Here is a 15,901-nt window from a genome sequence, read left to right as displayed (position 1 = left end):
GGGCAGGCATGGGGAGAAGGTGCAAACTCCTCATAGACTGTTGCCTGAGGGCAGAATGGAACCCAGGTCCCAGTTGCTGAGAGGCGGCAGTGCTAACCACTGAGCCACCATGTCAATTAAATGAGAAGGATTGTGGTGCAAAGCAAAAAGAGAAGATAATAGGATGAGTGAAGAAACAAAAGATTGATCTAAATAGTGTACGTGAGAATAGCTGAATCATCGAAGTCTTCCGTGGTTTTTAAAAATGTGGGCAGAAGTTACAATCTGAAATTTTTGAACTTTATGCTGAGTCTGAGTAAAAATGGGGCAGAATATTAAAAAGGCTGGCACTTAGTCATATTTGCAGACTGGAGGTGACCTATAAGGATCAGACCCAATCTGTAATCACCCCAATAAACTGTGGGTATTGTATATGAATTGAAATTGGGGATGTGAAACAGTAAACTGTTAAATGATTAATTGACACGAGTTGGTCTTGCCATTAATGTTTTGCAGTTAATGTTTAAAACAGATTGGTAAAATAATTTTGTGACATTATAATTCCACATCTTTTGGAACAGTACAGGACAGGAACAGGCCCTTCAGCCCTCCAAGCCTGTACCAACACATTTTTGCCCTTCCATATTAACACTGTCTTCATTTACAGGATCCGTATCCCTCTACTCCCTTCCTGTTCATGTATTCATCCAGGTGCTTTTTGAATGCTGCTTATGTGTCTGCTTCAACCACCTCCTGGCAACGTGTTCCAGGCACTCACCACCCTTTTTGTGAAACACATGCCTAGCATATCTGTTTAAACTTGCTCCCTTGCACCTTGAACCTGTGCCCCCTAGTAATTGACCCCTCCACCCTGGGTAAAAAGCCTCCTACTTACCACTCTATCTTTTAAAAAATGCAGCAATACTAAAATCAACTTGGGCTGTCCTGATTTTTGGAAATACATGGGAATATTATGAAAGATATGGCTACAGTTCCAGTTTTTGCTGTTTTTCATCTTTGAGTATAATATAAACTACAGAGCTGAAAGAATGGTTACCCAGGAAGATTTTAATAGTTTAGATGAGTACTTATTTAACAATGTTTACATTCCTAATTGAAAGCTGTGCACGGCACTTCACGGCACTTCAAACATAATTAACAGCACCATCCAAACCTACAACATCTACCATCTAAAGGGGTCAAGTTGCAACTTTCCCTCCAAGTCACATACGATCCTGATTTTGAAATCTATTGCCATTCCTTCACTGTCATTGGGTCCAAATTCTGGAACACCCCTGTCAACAACACTCTTGGTCTAGCTAAAGCAAATGGACTGCAGGTGTACAAGAAGGTGGCACATCTCCACTCCATCGACAATTAGGGATGGACAATAAATACTGGTTTTGCCAGTGATGCCCACATTCCGTGCACAGCTTTTTTTTTTGAATACTTTGAATGGAAGCAAGGAAAATTCATATGTATAATTTTTGTCTTGTTTTTATAGGTAATAAATATTGGTGTTCTTTTTCTTAAAAGAACATTGGCAGCCTCTTGTGAATATGTTCTGTGACTGACCACAATGGTAGCCAAGTTGCAAACGGTTTATCAAGCTGAGTTTCACAAAGGGATCTGAATTATCCATTATTGTCATCAGTTGGAATCGTCATAAACTGGGAGCTCATGTGGGATTGAAATTTGGGAATTTGAGGGATCTGTGAATCTTTAAAAATGAGACATAGAGATGTACAGAGAAGAAAAAGGCCCCATGCCCATTGCCTTGTATGCCTCGGGCATAGCAAGGGTATATACAAATATTTGAGGATTTCTGCTTCTACCACCCTTACAGGCAGTGAGTTCCAGATTCCCACCACTCGCTCAGTGACAGTGTTTCCTTGCATCTCCTCTTAAAACTTCCGTTTTAATCTATGTCCCAGGTTGTTGCTCCCTCTGTCAAAGAAAAATCTCTTCATGGCTACGCTATCTGTGCCCCTAATAATTTTATACATCTCTATCTTGTCCTCTTTCAATCACATTTTCTCTAAGGAAAACAACACCAGTCCAATCCATTCTCTCTTGGACAGTCCAATTTCTCTTCATGACTGAAGCTCTCCAGCCCAGACAACATCCTGCTAAATCCCCTCTGCACCCTCTCTAGTGCTTTTGCATCCCTGCTATAATGTAGATTTCAGAATTGCACACATTACTCTACTCTATCTGTGGCCTAACCAACATCTTATACAATTCCAGTTTAATCTCTCTGCTCTTAAACTCTGTCTCTGCCTTGGCTAATAAGGGCAAGTATCACATATGCTTTCTTAACCACTTTATCCACCAGCCTTGCCACCTTAAGGGACTGGTGGACTTGCACGCCAAGGCTTCTCTGATCCTCAGTGCTTCCCAGTGTCCTACCATTCTTCTTCTATTCCATTGCCTTGTTTGTCCTGCCCAAGTGCTTTGCCTCACACATTTATCTGAATTGAATTCAATTTGCCCCTGATCAGCTCTTTTGACCCGCCCATCTGTATCCTCCTGTAATCTAAGACTATCCTCCTCACTATCTACCGTCCCCACCAATTTTTGTATCGTCTGTGACCTTACTGATCAATCCTTACTAACCAAATGAGTACGTGGGGGTACTGTGCATAAAAATGGCAGTGCTATTAAGTATATTACATGAGCTAAAATTTCGAAATGGCTTTGGTTATAGCTGAAACTTTTTTGGTAATAGAATGTATAACAGGGAACTACTTAAAATTTTTGACTGCAGCTACACTGTGTTAGCAGACAAATTGCAGGTAGAAGTCAAAGCAGGATGTCATAAGGGGTGAGATGCTTAAAGTATCAGCATTTTGAATTAGAGGGAAACTTGAAATTGATGTCACCATTAGAAGTAACCAAAATTCAGTGAGAAATAAAACAAGAATTGAGGGAAAAGAGAAACGGAAAAAAACTTGAGTGAGAAGAAAAGAGAAATTAGAAGGGAGAAGAAAGAAAAACCAAGAAACAGAAAGGGAAAAAGAAGAAAGAAAAATAGAACTGGAAATAAAGCTTGAAAGGAAAAGCGCTTGTCTAGAGACCAGCTTAGAATAAAGAGTGAAAAGATGCTTGCCCATAGTTTTTGACAGTATGCTTTCCATTATGCATTATTAATTTTGTACCACTGTTTACTGCAATTTATATATCTTGACTAAATAGTGATCATTCTCATCTGGGTGATAATTGTAATCACTTTATCACCCAGATGCACCAACCACTTATCCATAAATCTGCATTTAACATTATAGGAGGAGGTGACAGCCTGTTGGTATAATCGCTGGACTGTTAATGCAGAGACCAGGGAAGTGTTCTGGGGATGGGAGTTTGAATCCCACCATAGCATATGGTTGAATTTGAATTTTAAAAAATCTGAAATTAAGAGTCTAATGATGACCGCGAATCCATTGTCAGTTGTCAGGAAAAACCCATCTGGTTCACTGATGTCCTTTAGGGAAGGAAACTGTTATCCTTACCTGATCTGGCCTACATTGGACTTCCCTACAGCAATGTGGTTGACTCTTAATTGCCGTCTGGATAACTGATGAATGCTAGCCTAGTCAATAACGTACTCATCCCCAGAATGAATTAAAAACAAATTCATCCATAAATTACTGAGAAAGCATTTAAATTTAAATACATAAAGAATATACTAAGGATTTTCTTTTATTCTTCTCTCTTTGTCTGTGTTCTTATGTGCCAGTGTCTTTAGTTGAATGCCAGTGAAATACTTCTGATCCGTAATTTGAGGCTTTGAGCTGCTACCGTCTCCTCCTTCCTGACACTTCCTTTTTGCCCTGATCTTATAGCTGTATTGGTTTCTCATTCTAGGCTTTGAACTTTCCCAACCATTCAAATATTTGCTTCAAAAGAACTTTTCCACCTTGTGTTGAGAGTATTTTTTATTCATTTGTGGGAAGTGGGTGTCACTGGCTGGCCAGGATTTATTACCCTTCCCTAGTTGCCCTTGAGAGAGTATTGGTGACCTGCCTTCTTGAACATTGCAGTCTACTTGAGGACAAGAGGAGATAAGAGGAGGATGGAAGTAGAAGGAAGTATTATGCAGTTGATTTTTTTTATTGAATGTACTGCAACATCTTCCTAAATAGAAATATATGTTTAGTTGGTGTTGACAGAATGAGCATCAATTCCAAGTTATTTTGTCAGGAAAGTACTTTTGCTCCACATTCCCAAATTCATATTATTAATCTTGTGCAACTGTTGAATAGCACTGGAAAGTATTCCATTTTTACAAACTTGTACCTTTTTAGCCAAAATAATTGTGGATGCAGAAGCTATAGTTTAGTTAAAAACTGAACACTGCTAGGTATGGGCATTTTATTTTGTTCTGAACAAATAGCATGAGACAGTATGATTTGAATTTTCAGAATGGTTAAGGATATTAATCCATTTGTTTGAAACCATCATTTTCAAGTGTACTGCATGAGATGTAAAGATCTTCCTGATGCTTGCACTCTGAAAAGGGGATGACAGGTTTCAATGTCATAAATATATGAAAAAAAAACTACCTTTTTGAGTTAGTTTTCTTAAACATGCTGGACTGTCAATACTCTTGAGAATTGATTAGTTCTTTGGAGAAATTGTACCTGACTAGATATTATAAAGTGGAATCATAAGATGTGCAAAATTTGTGAATTGCGACTGAATTTGTAGGTTTTCTTTGAGCTTAATAGAAAGCTCAGACATAAAAAGTTTGCATCTTTATATACACTGGTGAGAATAATATAGGTATATCATACTAAAATGTGAGAATTTACCAGTTTACGTTAAACAGTACAAGTAAGGGAACTCCTTACCCATTGGGGAGATGATGGCCTAGTGGTATTATTACTGAACTGTCAACCCAGAGAACCCAGATAATGTTTGGGGACCTGGGTTCGAATCCTGCCACAGCAAATGGTGGAATTTGAATTCAATAAAAATATCTGGAATTAGGAATCTAATGATGACCATAAATCTGTTGTCCATTGTTAGGAAAACCTATCTGCCCACTGAAGCCATTATTACCTGGTCTGGTCTATGTGACTCCAGACTCACAACAATGTAGTTGAGTCTTAACTGCCCTTTGGGTAATTAGGGATGGGCAGTAAATGCTGCCTGATCAGCGATGCCTTCACTCTGTGAATGAATAAAGGGAAAAAAGAGTCTAAAGTTAACCACATGGTCTTTACTGGATCAACTACAACATTTGGATTTCATAACTTTTGATACTTCAAAATGCCTAGAATTTTATCAGCTTGTACAATTATATCTTATGCGTTAGCTATATCAGTGATGTTTGGCAGCTCTTGTTGACCACATTTCTGGCAAGAGCTGCTTGTTATGTGCTTTCTCAGAAAGGACTGTATGAGTGACTAAGCGAATGAAAGCCATTCTGGCTGCAATCTGCAGGATATGACATGGAAATGTCTTCAAGTTGTTTTATTTTTCTGTTCTGCTGGTTTTTGTGAGCGTGTTGGTTTTATTGATAGTCCAGATTATCAAACTTGATCAGTGCTACAGACATTGTCAAAAAAACTGTTGAAATCCTTGTGTTATTGATACCAAGTTTAGCTTGTTACCTGTATAAACCAGACACCACCCCTCTCCTTTTCTGAAAATAAATCTTATTAAAGGCCACATGAGCTTTTTATTAGAATAAAGTTACCACCTAAGTTATAAAATCAACTGTGGAGGTTTAGAAACCAAATATCTTGTATCTTTGCTGAATTCACACTACCATTCATTAACTGTGGCAATCTCCACTAAGCAGTTTTACATTGTCAAAATTAACAAACTGTATAAATCAATACGTTTTGGATCTTTAGATAAACTGAGAAAATGCTTGAAAAGGGCAATGAGTTTGCAAGAGAAATTGCATGTTGATATTTCATTGGAAGATGTATACTGAGAATACCACTGTGGGTTGCACAGGTCATTAGTAATCATCCCAATGCACACATTGATTTTTTTTTTGTACTATAACAGCAATCTTGTCACAACGTCATTTTATGTACTTTTTTTTTAATTTCATTTTGTGGGATGTGGGCATCACTGGCTAGCCAGTATTTCTTGCCCATCCCTAGTTGCCCTGGAGAAAGTGGTGGTGAGCTGCCTTCTTGAACTGCTGCTTTCCTCCTGCTGTGGGTTGACCCACAATGCTATTGGGGAGGGAATTCCAGGATTTTGACCCAGTGACAATGAAGGAACAGCGATTATATTTCTAAGTTAGGATGGTGAGTGTTGCATGTCTGCTGTTTCACATTTTCTCTACTAAGTGATAAACGCTGTTAGAATGCAACATAATGTAAAATGTGCACCCTTTTTGCGCTACATATCAGTCTAGCGTACTTGTGTTGGCTCTTTGTAGATATCCAATTATTCCCACTTCCTTTCTCTTTCCTCATCTCTCAATATTTTTCCCTTCAATTATTTATCCAATGTTATTGAATTGACGTGATCATTTTTTCAGGCTCTGCATTGTAGATCACAAAAGCACATTTTTTTCCTTCAAGTTTTAAGTTGTCTCCTGCTATCATATGAGACCTCTAATTACCAACTTCCATAGAAGTAGTTACTCTTGCTTTATCAAAATCATCCATGTTGTTGAATGACAATCTCTCATGACTTTGGAGTGCCCCAAAGCACTTTGCAAATCATGAATTACTTTGGAAGTCTAGTCACTGTAATAGGATATGTGCTTTTCGATGCATAGCAAGATACTACAAAGAGCAATGAAATTTTTAAAAAAAACAACTGCAGATACTGGAAATCGGAAACAAAAATGAAATTGCTGGGAAAACTCAACAGAACTCCCGAACATGATTTCTTTCCAGAGATGCTGCCAGACCTGAGTTTTTCCAGCAATTTCTGTTTTTGAATGCAATAAATGATATTGTTTTTTAACCAGGGCTGGGAAAACCCATGCTGTTCGAGTGCCATGAGTTCATTTATGTTCCCCTGATGGGTCAGATGGCCTTGTGCTTAAATATCTCATTGGACTGTGTGTTTTGAGCAGGATTGCTTTTTTTTTAGGTAGTATCTCACAGTTTGCTTAATTGCAGAGGATATTAAAAACTGCTCCAGGATGGAATTGCAATCATTCAAGCATAGACAAAGCCTGAACAATGTGTAAGGGTTCTTCAGGGTAGTGACCTGAGCCCCATCTTCGGCTGCTTCAATAATCTTCCCTCTGGCATTAGGTCAGAAGTGCGGGTGATGATTGCACCATGTTCAGCACCATTCACAATTCCTAGACTGTGGAAGCAGTCTATCAATATGCAGCAAGACCTGAACAACATTCAGGAATAGCTTACTTGCCATTTAATAACATATGTGCCAGGCAGTGACCATCTCCAACAAGAGAAAATATACCCATCTCCCCTTTTATATTCAATGATATTGTCAACTCTGAATCCTCCACTGTCAACATGCTAGAAATTTCTAGAAAAATGGCTACAATAGCAAGTCAAAGTATGAATTCTACAGTGAGTAACTACGCTCATAACTCCACCATCTACAGGGGAGAAATGTAATGGAATACTGTCCTCAAGACTGGATAGATTCAGCTTCAACAACGCTTGAGCTCAATACTATTCAAAACAGAACAGCCCTTTTGATTGGCACCCAATCCATGTCCTTAAGCTTTCATTCCCTCCAGTACCAATGTACAATGGCCAAATGTACATGCTACCTATAAGATGCACTGTGACAACTCACCCATGCTCCTTTATCAGCATCTTTGAAACCCACAATCTCTACCATCTATAAGAACGAGGGCAGAAGGTATATGGAAAAATTACCAGGAGAATCCCCTCCATGCCGCACACCAGTCTGACTTGGGACTGTAATGCTGCTTCTTCACTGTCACTGGGTCAGAATTCTGGAACTCCTTTCTAACAATACTCTGGATGTACCTATGCCAGATGAACAGCAGCAAGGGGATGCTTTGGGATGTGGCATAGCCGGGTGCAGGCAGCTGCACCAGTGAGTGGGCTGCTTGGAGGCTTCAGGCAACTATGCGTACAGGCAGAGGCAGCAAGTTGGATTTGTGGGAGTGGCCTTAAGTCAAAGATTCATGTCAATGTGACACCAGTCAGGCCAGTTAAGATACAGTGCTGCAATAGGCTATGTTAAAATTAATCTTGCAATGTTCAATAAGATTTCCAGTACTAACAACTTAGCAATGTTAAAACGAAACGACATGAAAGTAGACAGTGTTGGCTGTGCACTCCCTGTACTTGGACACCTTCTGGAACTCTGTGACTTCACCATGTCCTGAATCATCTCTGTGATTTCATCTAAAAACTTGATTAAATTTTCATTCCAGTTCATTGAATGTGATTACCTTTATCAGTTTACACTGGATCTCCTTTAGATGCTTATTCAAGTAACTGATGACTTCCTGTTAAATTATGACTTATAAAAACTTAACATTAGGCTAGGCACTTTGTAATTGCCAGGTTTGTTCTTCCTTTTATTTGAACAAAATGTAACATTTGGAATCCTCCAGTCTTTTAGCACCACCACTGTGTCTAAGAAGCATGGAACTCTTGCTTCCCTCCACAACACAAGGTGTCCCCCATCTGATTTGGGTGACTTAGCCTCTTTGAGCACTGCCTTTGACTATTTTACTCAGTTGAATGTACTATAACTGCAAGTTGTTGTGACATTATGACAGTGGTGACTGAAATAACTCCACAGAGACTGGTATCCCATCACCAAGTCACCTTTTATTTACTTAAGGAACGGCCTTGACACTGGTCTGGCTTCCTCAGAGCCAGCTCTCAGTGAACAGAACCTCTAACACTCCTGTTTATATCTGTCAACGAGGACTCCCTGATTGGGGCTTTTAATCTGATCTAATCAGGGAACTCATTCAATGAGGTACACCTCACTGACCTACTGAGTCTGGGACATAGGCTGGTTCTTTTATTTTTGTAGCTGCTCCTGGGTCGTTTTAGCACCAGGTCAGGTTCCTCCAACTCTGTCTCCGATATGGGCAGCGTGTAACGCACAGTAAGTTGCCTCTTGCATCCGGAATATCTCCAAAAGAAATCCATTCTAATTTTGGGCAGCAAAAGCATAGAGTCAGCAACATCTGCCATGTCCATCTCAGATTCTGAGGTATCTTCAATGCTTGATGGAGAGGGAGGACCCATGGGTTCCAGAATGGTCAGAAAGGCAGTGAAGGAGCCGGGCACATTTTGCTTCCACACCATTTGCAAGTTTCCAATGGTCCACGTGCTTGTTCAGAACTGTCGCACCTACCCAAACTTGATACGTCACTGGACCTGAGCTCGCACTGACCAGAATGCAGGGCCATTTCTGTGGTTCCTGCTCCAAAGTTCATCCCCTGAAGTAAATTGCCTCTTTCACTTATCAGAGTCTTGTGTCCAGCATTGGTGTTCCTGATGCCATTTTACCCTCCCCACCCACCCCCTCCCAGGGCAGGTAAGATCAGGTTTTCTCCCCATTAGCAACTCTGCTGGAGCTATCTGTGTAGTTGCATGAGGGATGGTCCAATAATCAAATAGGAAATAATCAAATAGTTTGGTAACTAGTGAAGATGTCGGCTGTTTCTTTGAGCCTGCTTTCAAAGTATGGATTGTCCTTTCTACTGGACCATTGGATGACGGATAATATGGAGCTGTCCTTTATATGTAAAATGCCATTCGACTTTACAAAATATTCAAATTCCCTGCTGGTAAAGGTTGGCCTGTTAGTGCCCAAGTAACTTGCTCCCCATCCCTGGTGCGGTGCAACGTCTGCAAATCTTGCTCCTCAATTCTGATCCAAAGTTCCTCAAGCTGCAAATGCTTAGCACAGATGTGTTCACTCTGGGTCACATTGGTGTCTAGCAGTTTCCACAAACAAACTGAAGACCGTACTTTTACTTTTACAAGTTTAGAAGTGTTCACCAATCCTATTCACCAGTCAGCTTCATTCCCTGCATTAGCATCACTCTGGTTTCCGAGCTCACATCACAGCTGTTCTCACTGCAGGTAGGCCTTTTGGTCTAAGCCTTTTATCCTCTCCCACTTACCTCACTCTGGAGTGTCTACTTCTTGTAGTGAACCTTTAGTTAAAGCACCAATGTCTGCCTTTGCACAAAATTTCCACTTTGAACCAAATTTCCAACAACATAAGCAGTAACTCGCTCAGTCTTTGTCTCATTCTGCTGCAGTCCAACGCTTACAATGCTCCTTCCTAACTGTATAGTGAATGACATGCTGCAATTAATTTGTGGTATTTTGGACTGGGTATGTGTTTCAGCAGATGATTCTGAAGAAAGACAAGAGGATTTGAAGAACAGAAACAGTTTAGTATTGCTTGCTAACACATTTCTGGACTAATTTGTAATTTATTTACTTGACATTTCTCACCAATTTGCAGAATAGAGACTAAGATTCAAGTGAGTCTGAAAATGAAGTATATCGTTCCAATTTTGCCTGCTCTGCCTTCATCCCCAGTATATTTCTGTAAAACAGTACTGTTAACTAGATTATAAATTTTTTAGTCTTGTTAAACAGCAAATATTGAAAACATTTACAGATAACTGGAGTAAGGAAAATATAGTTTTTTATTTAAGAAACTTACTATTGCATCAGCATGCCACAAGCTTGAGAGAACAAGATCATGTAACACTGCATCACTTCTTCTTGTGATATGCTGTCTTATAAGCTTATCACAAAGTCAGATTTCACCTCTATACTGCAGTATCTTTTTTGAAAGAGACAGTTTTTGTTATTTTCATAATTTGTTTTTGAGACCTTTTTATGAACATATCTGGATGATTTTGGGTGAACAGTGTAAATATTGAATTTGGATCAACTTCTAGAAATAACTGCTGTAGTTAAATCACTGACAGGACAGGTCACTTTAGCAATGTGGTTCCACTAATGTATGAAATTCCTTTTTTTATTGCATCTGCTGCTTTAATTGGTAATCTAAGTCTCTTGCATACTGTGGATGAAGATGTGAAGGTATGTTGAGCTTGTTTTGAAATATCAGGATGTTGTGTCCACAAAAATCTTAACAGATGGATTGCAAGTGTCAGAAAGCAAAGAGCGTTTCCATGACGGGTATGACTGGAGAGGAGAAGAAATAAATACCATAGTGACCTGGAACAAGGGTCAAAAGAAGATGTAGAGAGATTAGCATATGAAATGCAGGGAAAGTTCACTCCTTTCATGTGAATAATATTGGATTGTGGTTTTAAATTAACCCTGACTAGTAATTAAGCAAAACAAATTGATTTGTTTTTAAAACCATCAATATTGCTTAGTTTTAATACGAAATGTGTTCTTGCTATTTTTGCAATGGGCAGTTTCACTTCATTTGTATTTTGAAACTCCAGATCCCAAAGTCAATCATTTTTGACTGAAGTACCTTGGTTTAAATTAACAGAGTACCTCTGTTCACTGTAATGTCAATTGTACCTCAAATAATTTACAATCAAATTTTGTTTTTTGAGGAAAAGTGGGGAAAGGTTGTTGATGAAATGGTTGTACTGTTTGTATTACTATTTTAATAAGGTAACTGCCAGGAGCAGTAATTTGAGAGTTTTATTCTGTTTCCTTGGTACTATTGTGCATGCTGGTTATAGTGTTAGGATATAATAGCCCTGGAATGTTCATGCCTCATTTACAATTTCCCATTTTGCAATTCAAGGAAATCCGACATCAAGCCAGTGACTTCCCTTGTAAAGTAGCCAAGCTTCCAGAAAATAAAAATCGGAACAGATATAGAGATGTCAGCCCCTGTAAGTACAAAGGGAAGGGTCTTGATTACTATAAAAGGTGTGTATGTATTGCATGTTAATTTCCTGCTGGACAGGAATCCACTCAATGTGAAGCACTGTACCAATATTGAATATTAATTGAAAAAGTAAAGGTAAGGTTAACAAATACCAGTTTTAAATGCTGTACTTAACTGTTGCTCTAAATGTCAACCATTCATTGACTGCATTTTTATTCTAACCAAGGCGTTTAACACGTTTTACTATTCAAAAGTATGTTAAGAGAATGAATTTGTTCACTCCAGTTTCATTTTGATCTATTGTTGATGGACTTTTCTCCTTTCTCCAAAGTGCCAATTGACCTCTAAATAACTGATTAATTGATGTAAAGTGAGCAGGACCTCAGGACCTTAAATCGAACAATCAGTGCACATTTTTAAGAGAAAAATACAAATATCTGCACTGAATCACTAAATATGCAAATGTTGGAGCACCTCATTGCTCATAATTGGGGCCACTTATACCATTAACTAATTATTTTTACCAGAACTAGTGTGATTTTTAGTGTTGAAGAATGCACTCCATGATTTTAACAAAAATGACAGCCACTAACTTGAAGTTGTGTCCATGGTTTTGCCTGTTATACTACCTTGTGAAGATGAAGATCATACTGAAGATGTTTAAAGTAATCAGAGTTCATTTATTTCCGGATAAATTGCTAAAAAACAAAATGAATATTCGTTAAACTAGCTCATTTTTCATCATGGCCATTACAGTTGGGAGGAAACTAAATTCCACTACAACAAAGTGCCAAAGCATGTATTCCAGATACATTAGTGCCTGGAAGTTAAAAATTCTCCTCTTATTGTATAGGTTCTGGCGTCTGAAGGGTATGTGAATAATTAAGTCTTAGTACTCTTATGGTGCAGTGGTAGTATCCCTACCTTGAGTTCAAGTCCCACCTACTCCAGAGGTGTATCATTGCACACTGAAAACACCACCCTAACAGAAATTTCCAATGTAAATGATGATTGACCTTATTTATAGCATTAAGTGCTGTATCTAAATGGAAAATTGAGAAAGGAACATTGGGTATATGGTTTGATTAGAAGAACATAATAAAAAATTATTACTTAAAAACAACCCTATCGGGCTAGTGTCCATAAGCCTTGAAAATGTTTCAGCTGTATGATTTTATACCATGAACCTTGACTTGTATTTCATGTTTACTTGCATACCCTTGTTTGAAGAGCTTGATATCCCTGGTTACTGTAAACCCAGATTCCCTCCCTTCTCTGGCCTAGTCTCCTTGGGGTTGTGCTGTCACAGTTCATTTATTTCAACAGTTCTGAAGAAGAAGGGTCCCAACCCAAAACATCAACTTTCCTGCTGCTCTGATGCTGCCTGGCCTGCTGTGTTTCTCCAGCTCCACACTGTTTTAACATGAATCACATAATGCTTTTATCACTTCTGTACCTGATTCAAGGGCCTGTATTATCTTGGAATTAAATGGACAGTTTGCAGCACAGCTGTTTCTAACTCCAGATTCGTAACGTTTTTCTGATACTTCACAACTCTCAGCCTATCCACTGTTAGCTACCATTGTCTCCAAATGTAAACAGGTTTGGACCTTCTAATCTCCAGCAATCAAACCACCAGTCTTGCTGTCAAGCAAATATCAGAGCAGGTCACATGATTCCTTTCATTTATTTCATTTTACAGATGTAGTCCCAAAATGCATCAATCTTTTGAAGGTCATAATTGTAACAAAAGACCTTGAGCCAGGAAACACAGAAGTCAATTAAAATGAAACTTCACATCCTAGAAAAAAAATTAAGCATTATGTATTTTTTTTTATACCCTTGCTACAACAGCAAATCAGCAACACCCTCATTGAATGTAATCTTGAATTTGTTTTAGAAATTGAAATGGAGATGTGAATCCCTCAATTGTAATGAACCAGCTTTCAAAATTTGATTTTTACTGCGCAAAAAAGCACTACCGAATTTCACTTATTGTATTTTGTTTTCAAGAAAAGCCATTCCACACACTATTTAAAAAGAAAAGTATGCATGCTTCATCATGAGTTTTATACTAAATTAATTCTAATGCAGTATATGCAGTGTGATCAATTATCCAAACGTTTCTTGATCTCTTCAGATGGATTGCATCTCATTTTAGTTTATTTTACTGCTGTACGCATAATGAAACTGGCAATATTTTATAAATGCCTGAAAGGTTTGGTTTCCTATGTTAACTTTGTTAAAATTGGTTTTAGTTTTGATTTATGACATCAGTCCAACAAAACAGTAACAGGCTTCAGATTATTTTAAGCTGGACTGCCCCAGTCCTATTGGATATTTTATGCTATTTGTTCTGGTTGACATCTTGCTTCTGAAGAATGCAGTTTGTGCCTTGTCACAGACAAAGAAGTAAAAACTCATCGACCTATTTAATGTTACTGTACTTTTATACATGTGTCCTGTGTTACTGGCAATTTGATTGGTATGTCCTGGCCATTCATGTTTTGTCAAAACTATAACCTAAAGGTAATGCTCACCACTGATCATTTTTCTTTCTAAACGTGAAGTTGATCACAGTCGAATTAAGCTACAGCAAGGTGATAATGACTATGTGAATGCAAGCTTGATTAAAATGGAAGAGGCACAAAGGAGCTACATTCTGACTCAGGTGAGCAATTTGAAGTGCTACACAGAGCTAAAGGAAAATTTCTTTTGTTCTACAAATCAATTTTATTTTACATTGTTGCCAATATATTATTGGCGTTAAGTCCCCATTAATTCCTAAAATATGGTTTAGAGCATTCAGTATAACTAAAGACATCAAGTTAAGGAAAGATGAGACTGAAGAATTAAATATTTTACCTTTTTATACCCGTGTGGTTCAATGAAATTTAATATTGTCCAAACTAATTTGATTTGATACTTTTCTCCAGCAACACGGAAGCTTTGGTCCTGTATGTTTGAGGCTTGCAACAAACATCACCAAAGGTTTAAAAGTCAAATGTTCTTCCTATTGTCATCTTTACCTCCATGTTATCGAATGAAAAGAACTAAAAATAAATTACAAAACTCTTTTCGGACTACAGCTGAATCTGTATTTTGCAAAGAGTACGTAATTTCAATTTTTGGAATTCAGTGGCACCTGTTATGAAAGTAGTTATTGTGTACTTGTAGCAGTTGTACATTAAACATGGGCAGATATTTGTGCTGTCAAACTGTTTCCAATATTTCGTGTTACTAACTCAAAACTTTTTGTTTTTCTTAACAATGAAGTATGCCTTTTAAATTTCCTGTAACTCTAATATAATTTAGACATTAGAAGTTCATGTTGCATTAAATCACATTGATTTTTGTATCATGACCTAAGCCATTAACTCTTGCAGAAGTGAATTGGAAACATGTGACAACATTATAAACTCCTCCTGTATGTAGTAAAGTCAAGCTTCCACTCTTTATTCCAACGCTAACCATAAATATGCAGCAAAATTATGTTTATCAGCTTCTAGTTTTGCCACCTACCGGGGCAGATGGGATTTGCAACTAGACTTTCTAGCCCAGAGTATGGACACTTCCACTGTGCCAAAGACCCCCATCTCCTCCGAACTTATTCTGAGCATAGTTTAAGGGAAATGCATTTATATAGTGCATTTCACAACCTTTAAAATTTCATAAAGCACATTGATACCAATTAATAAATACTTTTTGAAGAGACCCCTTCATCCTGTTCCAACGCTGTCCTTCCACCTGGACCCTTTCCCTCTGGCCTTTTACCTGCAGTCGTTCTGTTCATTGAGAACTGTTGACGTGATGTTGACCACCTCAATTTCTATGCCCCCCTCACCCAATCCAACCGATCTCCCTCCGAACTGACTGCACTCCATGCACTTGGTCTAACCCTGACTTTGTTATTAAGCCTGCTGATAAGGGTGATGTTGTTGTAGTCTGGCATACTGACGTCTACATTGTAGAGGCCGAGCGCCATCTCTGATACCACCTCCTATCTTCCCCTGGACCATGACCCCACCATGATGCATCAAGCCATTGTATCGACGATCGTAACTGATCTCGTTTCATCTGGTGACCTGCCCCACCACTGTTTCCAAGCTGATAGTCCCCAGCCCCGCAC

The 15,901-nt window shown here is 38.5% G+C and overlaps 1 protein-coding gene across 1 annotated transcript in view; it reads left to right on the top strand.

Annotated features, from left to right (window-relative positions):
- The first annotated feature begins 11,680 nt into the window (after positions 1-11,680).
- LOC109936627 (protein tyrosine phosphatase non-receptor type 1) overlaps positions 11,681-15,901 on the top strand; it is a 34,809-nt gene continuing 30,588 nt past the window's right edge. The window contains exons 1-2 of the mRNA XM_020535225.2: positions 11,681-11,776; positions 14,343-14,443. Coding sequence (XP_020390814.1) covers positions 14,408-14,443 — 36 coding nt within the window. The 5' untranslated portion in view covers positions 11,681-11,776; positions 14,343-14,407. The remainder of the gene's footprint in view (positions 11,777-14,342; positions 14,444-15,901) is intronic.

The sequence above is a fragment of the Rhincodon typus genome, chromosome 19, assembly GCF_021869965.1.
Source record: "Rhincodon typus isolate 14 chromosome 19, sRhiTyp1.1, whole genome shotgun sequence".
Lineage (NCBI taxonomy): Eukaryota > Metazoa > Chordata > Chondrichthyes > Orectolobiformes > Rhincodontidae > Rhincodon > Rhincodon typus.
Note: the sequence above shows the minus strand (reverse complement) of the source record. Positions and strands in the feature narration are given on the sequence as shown.